This window comes from Myxocyprinus asiaticus, chromosome 12, assembly GCF_019703515.2.
Source record: "Myxocyprinus asiaticus isolate MX2 ecotype Aquarium Trade chromosome 12, UBuf_Myxa_2, whole genome shotgun sequence".
Taxonomy (NCBI): Eukaryota; Metazoa; Chordata; class Actinopteri; order Cypriniformes; family Catostomidae; genus Myxocyprinus; species Myxocyprinus asiaticus.
Window position 1 is genome coordinate 19,070,988 of NC_059355.1, and position 21,504 is coordinate 19,092,491.

At 38.4% G+C, this 21,504-nt stretch overlaps 1 protein-coding gene across 5 annotated transcripts in view; it reads left to right on the top strand.

The window, feature by feature from the left end:
* rptor (regulatory associated protein of MTOR, complex 1) overlaps positions 1 to 21,504 on the top strand; it is a 389,387-nt gene that overhangs the window by 11,723 nt on the left and 356,160 nt on the right. For all 5 annotated transcript variants that reach the window (XM_051712022.1, XM_051712021.1, XM_051712025.1 and 2 more), the window contains one exon: positions 1,856 to 2,030. In XM_051712022.1, the coding sequence (XP_051567982.1) occupies positions 1,863 to 2,030 (168 nt within the window). In that variant the 5' untranslated portion in view covers positions 1,856 to 1,862. The remainder of the gene's footprint in view (positions 1 to 1,855; positions 2,031 to 21,504) is intronic.

Below are 21,504 nucleotides of genomic sequence, written 5' to 3' on the forward strand. Positions count from 1 at the left end.
CATATTAAAAAGTTAAATAGACCGATTGACAAAGGTGGGCTAGGCCTACCCAAGATTTTATTATTATGCATTCGGTCTCAGACATTTGGCTCACTGGTCGCTTCCACCTGAGAGAGCCCCTCCCTGGTTTTGTATTGAACAGGAAGTTCTTGCCTCTATTTTGCCATTGCAAAGACTTTCTATCAAACTAATCGGAGAAGATAAGTTACACCCCATTATCTCGCATTTGCACTCGGTATGGACAAAAGTGACCTGAGTGTTTAATTCAGACATTTATTTAAATGTTGCATCAAGCATATGGCTGAACCCTAAATTATGTATTAATAAGTCCCCTTTCTGCTGGCAGAGTGGATTGTGAGGGGGGTTAATACACTCGGTGACCAATATGAGAGTGGAGTGTTTAGATCTTTTGAAAATTTGGTTCAACATTTTGGGATTCCCAGATCTCAGTTCTATAGGTATTTACAGCTGTGCCACCTACTCTGTATTGTATTTGGGAGTGGCACACACACCCCTAAAGCGGCAGATACTCTGGGAGAGGTGATTATGGCTTTTGGAAAAGGTCATGAGGCATCAGTGTATTACTCCCTGCTAATTCAGAGTCTGGGGGACGGAGCTTCAACTTCTCTCAAGAGTTTATGTGAGAAAGATTTAAATTTGGTAATGGAGGAGGGAGTGTGGGCTAGGATTCTAAAAAATGTCAAGTCTGCATCTAGAGATGCAAGAGTGTGCCTTATGCAATTTAAGATTCTACATAGAATTCTATTGGACCCCCTCTAGATTGTATAGGCTTGGTCTTAAAGACACACCCACCTGCTAGCAATGCCAATCAGAAGATGGAGACACAACCCATGCTTTTTGGGGATGTGTTAAGATCCAGGAATTTTGGTTGAAGGTTCAGAGTTTTTTATGTGACGTTTTAGGCACTCGAATTTCAGTCTGCCCCAGACTCTGTATTTTGGGTGATGAGGCGTTCATAAATTTTGGGGATAAACACACAAAAAATTGGGTTCTGACCAGCATTATGGTTAGCAGGCTAATTATTTTAAGGTGATGGAAGTCAGATAGGGTGCCCTCATTTTTATATATATATATATATATATATATATATATATATATATATATATATATATATATATATAAAAAAACATTTCTTGTCTTTTCTTTGGCGTATCTATTTGTGACCACAGGGGTGTTCGTTGAGGGTTAGGGTGGGTTTGGTGATTGGGGAGGGGTATTGTGGGGGTTAAATGTTAAATGTTGATTCAGTGTATATATGTTGTGTTTTTTATTTTGTTATATGTTTATGAATCAATAAAAATTTTAATTGAATAAATAAATAAAAAAAATCACAAAAATCACAAAAAAAAAATGTAAATAATAATAATACAGAGGCCTATAAAGTATTCTTTGTCATTTCCTGTAGCTATTATTAAAGGAATGTTCCGGGTTCAATACAAGTTGAGCTCAGTCGACAGCATTTGTGGCATAATGTTGATTACCACAAAAATGAATTTCGACTCGTCCATCTTTTTCTTTAAAATAAAAAAAGCAATAATCAAGGTTACAGTGAGGCACTTACAATGGAAGTAAATTGTGGACAATGAAAGAGATTGTGGACAATTTTTGGAGGGTTTAAACACAGAAATGTAAAGCTTATAATTTTATAAAAGCACTTTCATTAATTCTTCTGTTTAAACTCATGTATTATTTGAGCTGTAAATTTGTTTAAATTGTAATTTTACAGTCATTTTAGGGTTTAAGGGTTTGTTGACATTACATCGACATGGTAACAAAGTTGTAAAATTGAAAATTACTGTGATATAATTTTATTGTCCGAATGTTCTCTTTCCAGAGCCCTAATGAAAATGGACACCGAGTTGCTTCACTCCCCCATGGTGGGGCTGACGGAGGAGGAGGAGGTGGACATGGCTGACTGGAACCTTCCTCTTGCCTTCATGAAGAAACGTCACACAGAGAAGATTGAGGGATCCAAAGTTCTGGCTCAGAGCTGGAGAATGAAAGACAGGGTGAGGGAGAAAGTCTTTTAATGTCATCTTTAGTCCTTTGTGCATCACACCATTCAACTTGATTTATCATTGATTAAAATTCCTCATCTAATCTCAGCCAGAGTTTATGCGTTCTGCTTATTGATGTGTTTGATTTAGTGTCATGACCACATATCCTAGGCCTGTCGCGATTGTTAAATAATTGTCATATTTTTGTGCACTTCAAATTCCAAACACATTTTACTGTCCAAATAAAGTTTTAAGCAAATATTTAAGTCATGAGCATCGCGTTTGTGTCATATTTGGTTATTCTAATCTAAAGGTCTTGGCGATGCTAAATTGCAAAGCTTTTGAGTTTTCACTGCACGGTGTGGCCGTGACGGTCTGACAAAGTTTGATGTTTCACCACGAAACAGGAAGTTGTTATAACTCATACATACAATGTCCAATCTGCACCAAACTTCAAATGTTTGATAATAGTCCCAGCCTGAATACATCTACGTCCCAATATTCAGTTATACTTGTACTTTAACAAACTCCTCCCAGAGATTTAATCAGATCAACATTATATTTAGTCATTCTTAATCTAATGGCCTTGGTGATGTTAAATTGCGAAGCTTTTGAGTTTTCGTTGAAGGGTGTGTCTGTGGCGGCCTGACAAATTTCGATATTTCGCCATTGAAAGAGGAAGTTGTTATAACTGTTGGGCCTCATGTATTGAGATAGAAGACAAAGGCAGGCCTAACACAGTCATAAAAATCTAACTCAAGCCCCCACATTCCAAGTCGTAAATCTTACTGATAAAAATCGCGCCAAAATCAAACAAAGGGAGTCCAAAACAGACTACAAATCCCATGAAGCCTTGCTCACTAAAGGATCGAACTCTCAACTCCTATTGGATGAGGCACACAACAGAACGCACCTCAAACCATGACATCATCAGGAGTTGAAATACCTCTGAAATGCTTTCAGGATTTGCTTCCAGCAACTTTGCTTGCAGTGTGTAGACGCAGTTTCATCGCTGCTCTCAGGTGCAACCTCATGGCACAAGGAAGTAATGTCCGACTTGAAACTGTGGCCATACAATCTCCATCTCGCTGGACGAGTTGAGATTACTCTTGTGTTCAACCGAACACTATAACGGATCCGAAGGAGACCGTTTGCCTACAGAAGTGAAGAGATTAAAGATTTCTCTTCCATCTTCAATCAAGTCGACATTTCTGAGTTCTCCGCCAGCCCGGCGAGAATCAACAGCCGTACCGCCTGCCGACAGAGCGAGGAAACGGCCTCCCGTCATCACCCGAGCCTCAAGGAACCGGGTCAGAGTTAAAGGACGGAGGAAAACACATTCTACCTGTGTCCTCCTGCGATTCAAGTAAGAGGTTTACGTCTGGGCAGAGATAGAATATTATAGTGTGTTATTCTTGTGTATCAAGGTTTTTGCTTGTACAGTTTACGGACCGCCATGTCCGCTCATTATTAATACTTAGGGTATTAATTATCACGATTTTGTTTTGCTGTATTGTGGTCCAACCAAATTGGACTGTTGTGCAATTTCGCCATTGCGGGTGAGACAGGTAAACCGAGTTCATCCATTAAATAGTCAAAGTACGCGGGACTGTTTACGAGCCGTCCACCGCGTCTCTGAGCGATGATCTAACAGCTGCTTTCTCTCCCACGATCGCGAAATCGGCTTTAGGGCTGTCACTTCTCTCTCTCTCTTGTACTAACCACACACACACACACACAGCAGGCATGCGACCCCTCACAAACATTCTGGCACACATTTTGACTCATAGATAGCTTAAATGCTAAAGCCCAGCTTTGTCCCTAAGCTGTCGTACAAGCGGATACATGCGGTAACTGGTAGACGCCAGTCGCCATTGACTGGTTTCTCTCCGCCCCCATTCGTGGTCATATTCCCTGGCCGGAAGTCTCTTGTGACATACTCTCCATGAGAGTCACGTCCGCCATTTTGTGCGCGTCCCTCCTTACACACACACACACACACTGTCACACACACCTTATGTGTTATAGGATTATTTTTATTTCCATATCTAATCATATCACTGTTTAGTTTGTAGTTGTAAGTCGGAAGTTTATTGACTGCATTGCATAAATAAACTTTGTTTATATTACAAAGAGAAGTGTTTTGTTTGTTTTGCATACGCCTGTGTCATGCTGACGGGATGTCAGTGCTCGGATTCAAACCTTCATTCATTGTTTTTTCCCGAAAATCGATATTCTTCGGATGTGGATTTTCCTAAGAAAACAATCTAATATTGAGACTGTTTTACTATTTGGTTATTAGTCCCTGATTCCAGGGTGGTGCCCCGTCAATGTTAATCCTTATTAATATTCTATTGATTTTTGATAATTGATAATTATCTTTGATGGTTGTTGAATTTGAATGATCAATAAGCTAGTGTTAATTTTAATTAATGTTTCATCGATGTTAACAATTAGCGATTATCTTTGATAATTGTTGATTTTAAAGGATTAAAAAAGCTAACATTGATTCTCATCAATGTTCTATTGATTTTAATAATTAATAATTATCTTTGATAATTATTAATTATTGCTAATAACCAATCTTGCTCCTAAACGTAGCACACTACATTTACTGGAGCCCCATATGAGGTTTTAATGAGTTAGATTCAATTGATTAATTTAAATATTAATTAATAACTACAGAAATAATTATTAATTATTTCTGATAGTAACACTGATCTAAACAACCAGTAAAGTCCTACATAACTCAAACATAAAATGTCCAATCTGCTCCAAACTTTACATGTTTTATAAGAGTCCCGGCCTGAATACACCTCCATGCCAATATTTAGTTATAGTCATAGCGCCACCTACTGGCAATGGGAAATGACATGTTTTACACTGTGATACACTCTTAACAACATTTAAGTGCTAAAAAAAAATTTAATTGGAGTGACATTCCCCTGGCACAGCAGCCCCAATGTGCACCAGGGTGCAAGGGCCGGTTCATCATTGCTTGCAGCTTTAATTATTATTATTATTATTATTAATTTTATTTTTAACACATTCACCCATTTATAAGGCATTGATCATGCTCGAAAACTCAAGAAACTTGGCACACACATCAGACCTGCGTAAAATCAAAAAGTTATGTAGTGTTTAGGCTTGGGTGTGGTCGAGGAGCTCTGCAGCGCCTCCAAATGCAGGCAATGGTTGGGATGAAGTTGCTCAGATGTGCACAAGACTTGGTATGGTTACTGCGCTCACCATGTTAGATAAAGTTGTATTTGACTCCACCCAACAAGAAGTCAGCCATGTTGGATGGAATGTGGGATTGTTGGGCTTATGATGACTGAAATCTTACACATACATTTGTATTAGGACATCTTTTGATTTTATATTGCAATTCAGCATAGACGTGCCTCATCGGTTCCACAGCGCCCCCTAGTTTGTAAATGCTTATTACTTTTTCAAAACTCCTGAAACTTGGCAAGCCTATCAAAGTTTGGCAAGATTTTAGATTCTTTTGTCGTTTGTCTTGGGTGTGGTCAGTGGACTCCATAGTGCCCCCTAACATTTAGGATAATCACTGTGGTTGCCACAGAGTTTGTCTGATATTCACAAGTTTTGGTGAGGACATTGTTCTCACCATGACAGACATATTTCCCATTGGCTTGTATTAGCTCTGCCCAATAGGAAGTCAGCCATTTTGGTTTGTTTGAAAAATGCATGCTCTCGAATTCGAAATACTCCTCCTAGGGATTTCGTGTTACAGGTACCAAATGTGTGCGACATCATGCCAAGACATTGACGATGCTAGATTGCGAAAGGATTTTTGATATATCTAACGGTGTTGCCATGGCAACATGATAAAATAACGGAAATGTCTCATATCTTCTATGTGCAGAAAATTAAACATTAAATTGAGCCAAATGTTTGTTCTTGCAGTGTGTCACTTTTAACAGACTTTGAAATATCCCTCTTATTTTGTACATGAATTGCTTAAAAAAAAATTTAATGTCAAGACAATGCAGATTTAAATTCTGAAGGGATTCCTGATATCTTAAATACTGTTGCCATGACAAGGCATTAAATGTCATCATACATTTGTGTATATTCACATGTTTTTAGGTATTTGCCCTGCTTCAATTTTTAAGTTTGTTAATAAAAAAATTATTTATTTTTTATATAAATAAAATATAATAAAAATATCAAATGAAATGTAAAAATACTAGAACATCCTGCCACTTGTCTCTGCTCAGCTCTGAGTGGCAATTACAAGAAATGTCCTATAGAGGTCAGCCAAGCTCCATTGTTGAATGATTCCCAAACACTCAGATGACTAGAAGGGAACCACAAGATAACCTCAACAATGCAAATTAATGAGCAACTAAAGTCAAATTGTCTGATTCATCAGCCAATCAGATTGATTTATTTGTTCTTGGTGGCTGTGATCTTTAGGATATGTCCCGGTTGAGGCCTTATAGCTGGCCTTGAGTGACACAATCACGCTTTATGTGATGTACATAATTCAAGAGCGATAAGCGCGAGATCTTACTGACTAGTCGGCTTGGTTGTCACTGCCACATCACCACTGAGAAAGAGATCCATATGGATATAAAACACGAGATGCTCTGCATGACCGTGTGATTGCTTCATTTATTAAACAGGAAAGGAGGACTGATTTTGACTTCAAGCAAATTGGTAAGTGGTTTTTGCATTGTTATAGCAACATCAGGAGTTTTCTACGTGTAAATTAGGCTACTTGAGCATTCAGTGTCGGATCAAGTTTTGAAAAGTAGTGCTGCGTTCCATTCAACTCGGAAAGTCGGATTTTACAACTTCCTTTTCCTAGGAAAAGTGCAATGGAATGCATCTTGATGTCAGAATTACAACTTGTAAGCTCGTGCAGAAATTCTCAACTCTGATTTCACCGAGATGCAGGGGCATGATGTCACATAAACATGTTGACACTCAGGGAGATCTACAAAGTAAGTGATAAACATTCACTTTATTAAGCAATATTGATAAATGAGTTCGTTTCCACATTACATGATATTAAAGCTTGTTTAACAAATGCCTGCAGAAGCAGGTGTATAAAACATTATAATCTCTTTTGATAATCGTACACCTGAAGCACAAATGTTAGCACTGCAGCATTATTTATTAGTTGGGTTGCTAGGAGACATCTCTAATGAGAGTCAAACCCCTGCTAAGCGAACGGGAGCATTGCAGTTCCGAATATCAGGGAAATGGAATGCATTTATGGTCAGAGATATCAAGTAGGTATATCCCACATCTAACTTGAATGGAACGCAGCATAACCGTGTACCCTGACGAAACGAAATTTATTGCAAGCAACATTTAAATCGCAAATATTTTTAGATAGATTTTTCCAGGTATTAAAGACCTCCTTGGTAGATTCATCTGAAAAATTATGATTTTTGAATGTCTGTTCGGGAGACGTTTATTTCACAAAACAGTCAGGCTGCAGTTAAAATTAGGCTTGCTTGAGCATTAAGTGTCGTTTCACGTTCTGGCTTTCATGCGTGGATGTGTTTTTAAAATGTCAATTGGTATTACTAGTTAGCTGCGACATAATGTATGAATCATGATAATGGCATGAATCACCATGCCATGTTAATAAAAATAAAAATAATATATATAATAGACCAACTCCCAGTCAGCATGCCAAGTGATGTGGCTTGTGATCTCTCACGTGTCATCCATTAGAAGCACCTCGCAACAACACCATGATGTGCCCAGCAGCAAGATTCTAATACATCTGGCATGCATAGTTTACAGTTAGTGGTGGTTTGGGGCAATATTTAATGAAAATTGAGACAAATTTGCAGAGCGATCCCAACTCTAATTCTAGCTGATGGTATTAAGGCAGTAGGTTACAGACAACAGGGCAAGTTGTCCGGTCATATGAAAGGGTCGTTTCAGTGTCGCTCACATGTGCATATCAAATATTCAAGCTGTAAATACAAATAAAAAACAGCAACAACAAAGAAAAAAAAAAACAACGTGGAGCACTGTGAAAGTGGTAACCTTCAATGCAAGTTGATTCACTTGATATGTTTGCAGGCAGCCATGTCTCTGTTACAGCTATACAGCTATAATTATAGGATTGGATTGAAGCCGTTAAATCTAGCGAATGGCAGTGTAAACCCTGAACATTCATTAGGAAAATTTAAATAAAGATTTGTTGGTGTTATGTGGTGAAATATTATAAAGTTCAAACTGTGGCATTGTGTTGATACATTCTTGGATGTTGTTTTTGCAATAACTTGCTTTATCAGCAAAATCTTGAATGATCAACCCACTTAAAGTCTTGACGCAACTTAAAGCAACATATGCCTGTCCAGCTGCAAAAATCTTTTTTAGTGAATTGACTGCTTCATTGACAGTTAATCCTTGCACTTTGTGTACAGTGCAATCACATGCCAACTTTAATGGGAACTGCTCACTAAAGTAATTGGAATGGTATTCTCAATTTTATCATCACCAAACTGAATAAATACTACATTCACAATTGTTTTGTTTGTTTTAAGGCCATGTCTGTTACAGTACCACAGACAGCATTTACAAGCCCATCAGCAACGTCAATATTCTTAATTAACATGACTTGCGCACCTTTACCTAATAGAAACATTTCTGGTAAACAGGAATTAAATACTTTGGAATAGTGTCCCTTTTTAAGTTGCATTTGTACAGTTGTTTGATTTTTCTCAGAATCCTGAACCTCTACACAAATGTGGTCTGGGCAATATGCAATTATTGTTTGATGTTATGCTCTTCCACTTGCGTATTTGTTGGGAAAATGTGTAAAGTGGAAGAGTTTTGCTCAGTTTCCCTACTTTTGAGCATATTTAAGTCATTAAGTGATTGTGGGGAACTCTTGCTACGTATTCACAATCTGTTCAAAAAGTCTTTCAGTCTAACAATGATTAATTCTGACAGTGCAAATGTGCTGTTCCACAAATCCAATGGAGCATTTTGCAAATACAGTGGTTTTCCTCTCACAGGTGGTAATTGGAAAAAATCTCCCACAACAATTATACTAACTTTACCAAAGTTAGTCACCTGTCTGCTTTATTTGTCTAAGCCTACCATGGACATAGGCTATTAGGCTGTGGTTTACAATAGACATTTAATCTATAATCAGCATATGCAAGTCACAAAATACAACACGCATTGTATTTATTTTTCTTCACCTAAAGGTGTGTAAGGCAATTTTACATCTGTCCCGATTGAAAATGAACTATGGATGGTCTTGGCATCCAAGTTGAAAGCAACATTTCCAGTAGGTGCTGTCATTAGAACAGAAACTTTGTCTGGTGCAGTTGCAATTTGGGATAATAATCTGGTCGCTTCATAATGAATAGCTCTGATTAAATGTGACTTTCCTGTTCCTGCACCTCTAGTAACAAATACATGGAAAGGCTCTGGCTTTTTACCTCTAAATTTCTCTAAGCACAACTGTCTTACTTGATATAAAAGATATTTTTGTTTGGAGTTCAGAGACCTAAGTAAATTGAGAGCATCTGATCTACACAAGACATTCAAACTAGATTCAAATCGATTGCTGCTTTCATTTTGAATGGATAGATCAGGAATTATATCAACATACTCATCAAGTTCTTTTGATGAATCTCTAATGTCTTGTTGACATTTCAAGCACTCTGACTCCTGCTCAGGACACATCTCAAACGTTTGCCAGTTTGCTCTGGCTACATTTTGCGAGGGCCCTACGTCCCCCTGTGACAGGGGGACCCCTCGTTATTGTTCTAACAATAAATCATTTCCATTGTGCATAGATTGGATCTGTTGAACACATGACAGGCCAAATTTTTAAAGAGAGCCATTATGAAAGATAAATCGAAGATAAAAATATGAAAATATTGAAAAATAACTAAATATCATATCATGATGATTGATGTGAAAAAAGTTATTTTGTACTTCTGAAACAGTTTTGCACTTCTGTTTTTGCAGTTCAAAACAACAGAATTCATGTTCAAATTCAAATTCATGTTTTTACAAAGTGTGTTGATAATTATAAATTAACCATCGTTTTTTTCATATACATACTTACAGTATATAGATACATACACCGATCAGCCTCAACATTAAAACCACCTGCCTAATATTGTGTAAGTCCCCCTCTTGCTGTCAAAACAGCGCTAACCTGCATCTCAGAATAGCATTCCGAGATGCTATTCTTCTCACCACAGATGTACAGAGCTGTTATCTGAGTTACCACAGACTTTGTCAGTTCGAACCAGTCTGGCCATTCTCTGTTGACCTCTCTCATCAACATGGCATTTTTGTCCACAGAACTGCCACTCACTGGATGTTTTTTGTTTTTGGCACCATTCAGAGTAAATTCTAGAGACTCTAGAGTTGTGTGAAAATCCCCGGAGATCAGCAGTTACAGAAATACTCAAACCAGCCCGTCTGGCACCAACAATCATCCATGCGATTATCTAATCAGCCAATCATGTGGCAGCAGTGCGGTGCATAAAATCATGCAGATACGGGTCAGGAGCTTCAGATAATGTTCACTTCAACCATCAGAATGAGGAAAAAATGGTATATCTGATTTGGACCATGGCATGATTGTTGGTGCCAGATGGGCTGGTTTGAGTATTTCTGTTTCTGCTGATCTCCCGGGATTTTCACTCACAACAGTCTCCTATAGGGTATAGAGAATGGTGCGAAAAACAAAAAAACATCCAGTAAGCGGCATTTCTGCGGACGGAAATGCCTTGTTGATGAGATAGGTCATCAGAGAATGGCCAGACTGGTTTGAAATGACAAAGTCTACGGTAACTTAGATAACCACTCTGTACAATTGAGGTGAGAAGAATAGCATCTCGGAATGCTATTCTGAGATGCAGGTTAGCGCTGTTTTGACAGCAAGAGGGGGACCTACACAATATTAGGCAAGTGGTTTTAATGTTGTGGCTGATCGGTGTGTATTGATACATTATTTGGTAGTGAACGCAAAGTGCTCCGGTTTTAGTTGAATTTAATGATCGTGGAATGACAAATCTTCTCGGTCATTGCTGGTTCATACACGGTGTCAATGGTATACAGTGACACAAGGATGAGGTGCACACATACACCTTTTATGTGGAAATGATATAATGAAGAAACATATTTTCAATACACAGCATCCGTCCGTCCATCCATCGGTTGCAATAGGCGGAACCTTTGCGATGTGTCCCTTGACATTATTACACTGATGCACAAACCACAAACAAACACAGAGACTCAGTGATCAAATGATGGGTAAAGGACCTCTTAATGCTATTTGTCAAACAAAGCAAACCCAGATGGGACTTGTGACAGAAATCAAGTTCTTTATAGCCTCTGAAGGGCACAATTTAATTACCAAAGAAGCACGTCAAGTCTTAAATATCACCAAACTGCCAAAACACACTATAAATGGCACTGATGAGGGACCACTGTGGCCGGCTAGCTTGTTGTACTCTGATGGAGGGTCTGTCAACGGTCTGCTCAAAGTTAAAATAATTTCAACTTTGAATCCATTGCTGCTGACCTTTCGAAGCATCAGCTAATGATTATCAGACAATTCAGATGAAGTATCATCATGTGGGCAGTAGGGTTGCCACGGTGTACAGTGTTACCGGTTTTACTCGGTAAGGAACAACACGGGTGTGAAATTTTATACCAGGTAAAAGGGGGAAACAGTTCCAAGTTGATATGGAACTTCCAATATCAATTCAGTAGCCTAACGAATAGAATAGTCTTAAATAAAGAATAGTTGCCTAATGAAGTGTTTGCGACCCATGATAAATTAACCTAAATAACGCATTGAAAGCCAGATGTTCTTTACCAACGTATCAAATTACAAACGCAGCAAAGTACGTGCACTGACAGAAGGCGTTTAATTGCAGGTAGCGAATATAATTTGCATGGTGGGTAACTGTAAGATGTCTTGGATTTGGAATGACACAAGAAATGCTGTTAGACACACAGACACGCGCTTGAAGAAACACGCTTTAATATATTTTTAAGAACAGATGAAATAAAAGCTGTCTATGTGCATATCTGATGTGCTGTTTGTTCGGAGGCGTGTCGTCTTGTGGAATGCGTATGTAAAGGGTCACTTTATATATAGCCTATACATCTGTGATTAAATCATAAAATAATACAAAAACACGTTCACCTCGAACCATGATATATATTTCAATGATTATTATCATAATTAAAATTATTTTTACATTTATAATTGTGTTTAGATCTTTTTTTGTATTAGTAATTTTCCGCCTGTTGTCATAAATGGTTACTTGTGTGACGGTAATTGGAAAGGTGGTTATATACTGTATGATTTTATTTTATTTTTGGACCACTTTGTTATTTTAATTGCTTTTTTGTTTTGTTTGAAGTGCAGTTTGAATTTAGAAATGTCTTTGGTTTAAGTTTTTCATTTTGTAATTTAATTTTCAATGCCGAATCATTAAAGCAAGAATATTCACCAATCCCTCAGCTGAGGAGTTTTTCGATGTAATTGGATATTGTGATATATATATATATATATATGTTTCATTAAAATATAGTGAACATATTTCTTATTCATATCACCCAGCCCTAGGAGGGAACAAAACAAATTTATTGACACACATTAAAATTCATTACCCTTCCAAAGCATCTAAACTGGGTCCTGGGATGAAAGGTAATAAAACACCAACATTAAACCCACAACAACCCATAATAAGTGATGTATTTGCCCGGACAACAAAATACCCGACCGGTAGCCCATGATGGAGAGAATGCATGAATAAAGTAGGTTCGTTGCCAAAGAGATGTTGCCCTTCACAACTGTTGAAAAGCCGTTTTTCAAAAAGTTGAACAACACACATTTTAATTGCACTTAAAATAAATAAAAAATAAAGTTCAAAGTTTGAAATCAAGCTGCCTTGCGTTATTGTGTAGGCTATTGATTAATGAAAATTACCTCAAAGTACCACTTAGCGTCCAACCAGCGATAATACCAGTGTTAGTCGGTTTGAACGTAAACACCGCACCGGTGTGAAAATTATGATATCGTGGCAAGTCTAGTTGGCAAAAAAAGCAGAACAAGGCATCTGCAGTGCTTTTCATGTGGAGTTCAAAGCGGTGCTTAACAATAACGTCGATGCCCTGACACAAATCACGATTGCGGCTTCACGATTGCTATAGCAAAGTGTATAGCCACAGTCTGCCAGCCGATTAGTATTGTGGAGGATTAAAGAAGGAAATAAATGCTATTTGACTGGAAAGGAGGACTGATTTTGTATATAAGAGTCAAATTTCAGCACTTTCAAATTCTCTGAATAATCTAGATTAACTGTGAAAAATTGTGAGATTAATCACGCTTTTAATGGATTGAGAGCACTAATTTAAATCAATAAATGGTGTTGGCTTAACTTTACACAAAAAAAAAAAAGTTTATTAATATTTACATTTTATATTTAAGGGAGAGATACTGTTCTGCCAGAGGAACGACGATGAGCTAAATGAAGAAGCAGATGTTGTCGGTCACATTATTTAACCAATCAGGTTAAAGTTAACTGGTCAACAAAAATTTCATTTGATTGGTTACAAGAAGCTAGTAGACTCGCCTTCCCCCACATGTTTTCAAAACTCTTTTGAGTGAGAAAGTTGTGCCAAAAGTATGAGCGTAACAAAAGGGAAGATGAAATGACGTGTAGCAGATTATTTGTAGAATGTTTTTTTTTGTTTTTTTGCCACAAACACAAGTCATTTACATTTTTGCAATAGTTCATTTTTACACTTACAGACTAATTCAGTATGGTTAATCTGTTTTGCTGTTCCTGACACCCTTTCTTTGCTTTCATATTGCTCATTGCAGGTTTGGGATATCTTTGGCCATATTAAGGTGAAAAAAAGGAAGACAAGAATACAAAACAAATTTATTTTGTGTAAATATGGAGTTACAGATTCACACAGCATGAATTATACTTATGCTTTTTCAACTTGATTAACACTTTGACAAAATGTTCTGTGCGCATTAGGCATGTAACGATACACAAATTTCAAGATATGATACAATACAAAGCCTCACAATACGATGCAATACTCAACATAAGGATTCAACATAAATGTCTTTTAAATCATAAATGACACAACAGTGTCTGACATTGGCAACAAAAAGCAGAGCTCTATAATAAATTAAACAATATAACTGCATTTATTCTGTTTGATTGTAATGAGAAAAATGTATATGAACTCACAATTTTCATGTTTTTCTTGAGAAAATGTGTTTGTCTACACTCAAGTAATTTATATTTGTATATCACTTTTCACAATAAACATAGTTTCAAAGCGGCTTTATAGAAAATTATGCCTTAATGTCTTAAAGCCCCCAGTGATCAAGCTAAAGTGACTATAGCAAGGAAAAAACTTCTTTCAATGTTATTTAGTGGTGAAAAAAAAAAAAACTTGAGAGGAACTTGACCTTTGGTTTTATGATATATGTACATAATCTAATATTATTTAACGGTTTGAGCAAAAATCGGTTGGCACATGTAATTTTTTGGGCCTCTTTTCACATTTCAAGTTGCATGTAAACTTTACCGGCTTTATTACCAGCTTAGCTGGTACTTAACGGATATAGCAGTGTTGTGCTCATATCCGTTTACATTTCGACCAGAGAATAATATGTGTCATGAATAAGCTTGTTTTTGTTACGAGTGTCTTGATCAGTGTCATGCTCTGTGTCCTCTGGTTGTTAAATGCAACTTTGCTGCTGCTGTTTCTGCATCGCAAATCCACTGATTTGCGCAGTGATGTCGGCGTAAATAAAACAGCATGTTTGATGTACTTTAGCGCCGGAACATGACACCGTTGTTTGCTAAATTCGACAAGCTGTACTGCTACAATCTACTTGCTGTTTGCCATCGACCTTCTCACCTATGTACTGTAGATATGTTGCTCTGTTGTCCTGTGAGCGCTCAGCGCAGCCTCTACAGGAGGAGACTGTTACTGCAGCTCTGTGTTGCGCTGCTTGGTTTTAACTACACTATAATTTATGTATTGTACGATACATATGGTATTGTATAGTGAGCATCGTATTGTATGATACAATGCGATATGATATTTCTTTACACCCCTAGTGCACATGCACTTTCTTTTGTTAGCTTTCAATTTGATTTTCACTTTTAAAATTCTTACTCTACACATGCAAATATTGTAGGCACTAATTTACCTTCATATGGGGTGCTTTAAATATAACGTGGTCAGCACGTTTAGCCGGCTTCACACTAGCAGACTCCAAACAACTCTATTTTGGCCAAGTGTGTCACACTTGCCAACTGTTTTGCTGAGATCTTGCTCTCTTCCGTCAGAGGTATGTCACACTTGCTGGTACAAAATGGTGGAAGGGTGACAGTCATACCCACCCCCCTGACTCTCGCCGAAAAACAACTGGAGTACCATCTGAACGTAAGCAATGGTAACACGGAGGTATTTACACTTGGTCACGTCATACATTTTTACTGATCGGATAGCCATCCGATTATGAAAAGAACAAGTGTAAATGCACTCCAAGACAGATCCGAGACGGATATAAATCCGATCACTTGGAAACTTAGCATTGACAATGAGCGCAGCTGACACACATGACGCATCTTACCTATGACAAGCCACGAGGGCAAAAATACAGGGCATGCACTCACAAATACATAACTTGGAATCAAATAATAAATCACGTTTTAAATTCGCTGCCTGGCATTATCATATAGCATCATATGATTGTCAACGATGTTTGAGCCACGGCCCTTTAGGTGTGCATTTTCCCTATATAAACGGGCGCTCAAACATAATTTCTTCAAAACTTTCTTCCTTCAAGACCGACATCGTCTCGTCTTGACTAGGACTGATCATCTCATCTTGATCAGCCCTCGCTTCACCGTCGACAGACACCCTTCAATGGACGGGATTCCCTGCAGAAGCATCAGGATGTTCTTCGCCTGCAGCGTAGATTCACCCGCCCCTTCTAGTGTTCCAGTGAAGAAATCTCTTCCCCTCGCCGCCGGATCGGGTTCTTCGCTCAGCGAGACATCTACCCACTTTCCGCAGCATCCAGGCAGGAGTTGTATCCTTTCAATATATAATATAATTCCATCCAAGTGATATAAAACACACTAAAAGAGCCGCTTGTGTTTATGCATCTTTATAAAGATGTCGAGGTTCCTGTGAGTGACACATCGCCGTCAGACCAACGTGAGAGCTGCGTTCGCTGCCTGGGCCGCACCCACTCTGAAACAGCTCTCATGGGGACAGACTGCTCTCACTGTGAGGACATGAGTCTCAAGACGCTCCGCTCTAGGGTCACCCTTGTTCTGAGGGACGATTCTGCCTCCCGCCCCTCCTGACCGCTTTCTCTGTGTGAAGTCTCAAGGGACCACATGAGGAAGCACGGTGGGGCTGCGAGGTAGAGATGGAAGAACCAGAGGAGGATCTTGTGTCGGCGCAAGCCCTACGAGCCCCTAGGTCCTCCCACGCAGTGTCTTCACCAGTGCAGTACGCACGTGATGACCTCCAGCCCTCTGTGAATGAGTGCGGTGTTGTCGTATATGGTGGGTCTGACGATGATAATGATGCAGTGTCCCTAGCGGCATTGGACATGGGAGAATGGTCCATGGAGGATGCTGCAACCCCTTCCCCCAGCGAGGGTGAGGAGCGCTCACTGGCCACTGACAGAGAGCTGCTTCGCATCCTCACACAGGCGGTTGAGGAGCTTGGTCTCTAGTGGTCCCCTTCAGAGGAATTGGTAAAATTTCACCTAGACGAGTGGTTCCTTTATTATTTGATCCAAGTCATCAATTTCAAAAACTTTTTTTTAAATTACATTTTAGTTTTATAATGAAATAAATTAATATGGTGGCACAATTATATTTTTGTCTACAAAACTAATTTCAAATATTTAAGCATGCGCCTTCAGATCAAAAGATTTTTAAGATCATGAGAAACATTTCAGTCAAGTGTTTCAAAAGTTTTGACCGGTAGTGTATATGAACTCTAATTGTATTTGTTCGTATATGGCCGTATACCAGATTTAAATATCAGACAATATAAAAATGGCAACAAATTCTAGGCAAAGGGTGACTACTTTGAAGATGCTAAAATATAACACAGTTTTGATTTATTTTGGATTTTGTTTAGTCACAACATAATTTCCATAGTTCCATTTATGTTTTTCCATAGTTTTGATGATTTTACTATTGTTCTAAAATGTGAAGACAAAACATTTCAGTCAAGTGTTTCAAAACTTTTGTCCGGTAGTGTGTGTGTGTGTGTATACATCACCCCTGGCCAAAATTTCTGTTGCTGTGAATTGTTAAGTGAGTAGAAGATTAATTGATATCCAAAAGTCATAAAGTTAAAGATGAAACATTCTTTTCAACATTTTAAGCAAGATAAGTGTATTATTTTTGTTTTGCACAATTTTAGAGTGAAAAAAAGGAAAGGAGCACCATGCAAAAGTTTGGGCACCCCAAGAGATTTTAGCTCTCAGATAACTTTTACCAAGGTCTCAGACCTTAATTAGCTTGTTAGGGCTATGGCTTGTTCACAATCATCAATTGGTAAGGCCAGGTGATGCAAATTTCAAAGCTTTACAAATATTCTGTCTCCTCAAACCTTGTCCCAACAATCAGCAGCCATGGGCTCCTCTAAGCAGCTGCCTAGCACTCTGAATATTAAAATAATTGATGCCCACAAAGCAGCAGAATGCTATAAGAAGATAGCAAAGCGTTTTCAGGTAGTCGTTTCCTCAGTTCGTAATGTAATTAATAAATGGTAGTTAACAGGAAATGTGGAGGTCAAGTTGAGGTCTGGAAGACCAAGAAAACTTTCAGAGAGAACTGCTCATAGGATTGCTAGAAAAGCAAATCAAAACCCCTGTTTGACTGCAATAGACCTTAAGGAAGATATAGCAGACTCTAGAGTAGTGCTGCACTGTTCTACTGTGCAGCGACACCTGCACAAATATGACCTTCATGGAAGAGTCATGAGAAAAAAACCTTTCCTGCATCCTCGCCACAAAATTCAGCATCAGAAGTTTGCAAATGACCGTCTAAACAAGCCTGATGCATTTTGGAAACAAGTCCTGTGGACTGATGAAGTTAAAATCTAACTTTTTGGCCACAATGAGCAAAGGTATGCTTGGAGAAAAAAGGGTGCAGAATTTCATGAAAAGAACACCTCTCCAGCTGTTAAGCACAGGGGTGGATCGATCATGCTTTGGGCTTGTGTTGTAGCTAGCGGCATGGGAACATTTCACTGGTAGAAAGAAGAATGGATTAAATGAAATACCAGCAAATTCTGGAAGCAAACATCACACCATCTGTAAAAAAGCTGAAGATGAAAAGAGGATGGCTTCTACTACAGTATAATGATCCTAAACACACATCAAAATCCACAAAAGAGCAGTGCATGCAAGACGGACCAAGAATCACAGAACTAGAAGCCTTTTGCAAGGAAGAATGGACGAAAATCCCCCAAACAAGAATTGTTGCTGACCACGAAAAGTATTTTCAAGCTGTGATGCTTGCCAAAGGGGGTGTTAATAAATACTGACCATGCAGGGTGCCCAGACTTTTGCTTCGGGCCCTTTTCCTTTTTTGTTTTTTTGAAACTGTAAAATTGCTTAAAATATAAAAAAAATGTGTCATCTTTAACTTTGATTTTAGTTTCTGCCTGTAGGTTGGAAGAAGATGAACCAGACAGTGATCAGAGAGTCCCAAAGCTGCTCTAGGGACAGAGCGATATGCAAACTTTATTGTGATCCAGTATATTTCTGTCTCTGGTTGGGCATGTAATGTACTGTTTGTATTTGAGCAGTTCACGTGTGAGGTTTGCTTTCTTAAAATCCCCAAGAATAATAATAACTGAGTCCGGGCATTGTTGTTCCATGTCTGTGATTTGATCAGCCAGCTGTTGCAGTGCTACGTTCACGCACGCTTGTGGCGGGATATAAACACTCACCAGAATAAACGAGGAAAACACCCGTGGCGAGCACCTGTGCGCCGCACCGGTCTCGCTTTCCAGGGAGGAGCGCGGGAATATTTAAGGAGAGGAGACAGCGGCAGACTGGGAGAGAGAGTCGCACGGAGCTGTGTGTGTGTCACAGTGACTGCTGAAAGCAAGGCTGTTGTGTGTTGCTGAATGTTTATTGTGCTGAAAAGTACATTTATGTTTTGATATACACTGAAAAGTGTGGCATTATAGTCTTACGTGGATTGCAGAGGTGCAGGAATTGGCATAAAAACACAAAGGAACAAAAGCCACTTGTCTGACCATGTCCTGATATAAATTTGAGAACAATAATACAAAAAGATCAGTTATATGAAAACTTTATCTAAGGACAGGACTATTAGCGTATTTTTTTTTTTTTTTTTTTCATAAAAAGCCATAAATGTGGGACAGTAAGATATAAAGTAGGGGTGGGCGATATATACTGGTAGAAATGATAAACCGGTAGAAATTTGCGAACCGATATACATTTTGGGTTATCATCTCTATTGTGGTAACAAAAAATTGCCACATGAGAAATATGTACAGCACATAACACGTACGCACCCTGTCGGATAAATGGAGTGAGGCAGTGCGATTGCTCATTCCTCAAATTCATTTGAATGAGAAGATGAGAGGAGAATATGAAGGAAAAAGTGTGCTTTCTGTGGTGTGGAATTGGTTTGGCTTTAGAAAACGTGATAGCGAGCAGAAAACAGTGATTTGCAAGGTTTGTACATTATGTATGTCGATATACAGTATGTAAAAATCCATGTGCGTGTGTCTATCAGTGTTCAGGGCTTCATGTTAGACTGAGTGAAATTATGAAACACATGGTTTTTTACTGACAGCTACACATGTCATTAGATGAAAAGCATGTCTAGAACGCAAGAAAATGTAACTGAATCCGTTTCACGGGCCCAAAATTTCGCTGAGTGACCGGCAAGGCAAATTCAATGAGATTCATCCCGCGCTCCAAACATGCCTCCCATCCAAATATGTGCAGCTGTGTTTTTTGCGAGTGTTGCATGGACGTGCAATCTGAAACACGCAAATGCCTGCGAATATTGAAGTCATCCCATTCCCTTCATTTGTGCTCCTGTGACAGAAAAATTGCAGATCACACACGCTACTCATTCTGGTTTCTCTCAATGTCATATGGATTTTTGAAATACACATCAAAACCCTTTCTAAAATTCAGTTCGAATGATGTTTGATATCAGGAAACAAACCATCCATACCGTATTTTCCTGCAGATATTTGATATTTTCTTTATATAGATTACTAAAAACACTAAGAGCCTAATTAAGTGTTTATGTATAATTTTTTATTTATATGTTATTTTCTTTGTTGCTTTGCTTTGAGATGTTAATTTTCTTGAGGAAAGTTAATACTAATACTGGTAATGATAATAATAATAATAATAATAATAATAATACAAATAAAAAGCAGAAGATTAGTGCACATCATTTGACTGAAATGTGGCATTTGTTTTTACTTTGTCAACATGCAAATAAAGATACATTTATATACAGGTGCTGGTCATATAATTAGAATATCATCAAAAAGTTTATTTATTTCACTAATTCCATTCAAAAAGTGAAACTTGTATATTATATTCATTCATTACACACAGACTGATATATTTCAAATGTTTATTTCTTTTAATTTTGATGATTATAACTGACAACTAAGGAAAATTCCAAATTCAGTATCTCAGAAAATTAGAATATTACTTAAGACCAATACAAAGAAAGGATTTTTAGAAATCTTGGCCAACTGAAAATTATGAACATGAAAAGTATGAGCATGTACAGCACTCAATACTTAGTTGGGGCTCCTTTTGCCTGAATTACTGCAGCAACGCGGCGTGGCATGGAGTCGATCAGTCTGTGGCACTGCTCAGGTGTTATGAGAGCCCAGGTTGCTCTGATAGTGGCCTTCAGCTCTTCTGCATTGTTGGGTCTGGCATATCGCATCTTCCTCTTCACAATACCCCATAGATTTTCTATGGGGTTAAGGTCAGGCGAGTTTGCTGGCCAATTAAGAACAGGGATACCATGGTCCTTAAACCAGATACTGGTTGCTTTGGCACTGTGTGCAGGTGCCAAGTCCTGTTGGAAAATGAAATCTGCATCTCCATAAAGTTGGTCAGCAGCAGGAAGCATGAAGTGCTCTAAAACTTCCTGGTATACGGCTGCGTTGACCTTGGACCTCAGAAAACACAGTGGACCAACACCAGCAGATGACATGGCACCCCAAACCATCACTGACTATGGAAACTTTACACTGGACCTCAAGCAACGTGGATTGTGTGCCTCTCCTCTCTTCCTCCAGACTCTGGGACCCTGATTTCCAAAGGAAATGCAAAATTTACTTTCATCAGAGAACATAACTTTGGACCACTCAGCAGCAGTCCAGTCCTTTTTGTCTTTAGCCCAGGCGAGACGCTTCA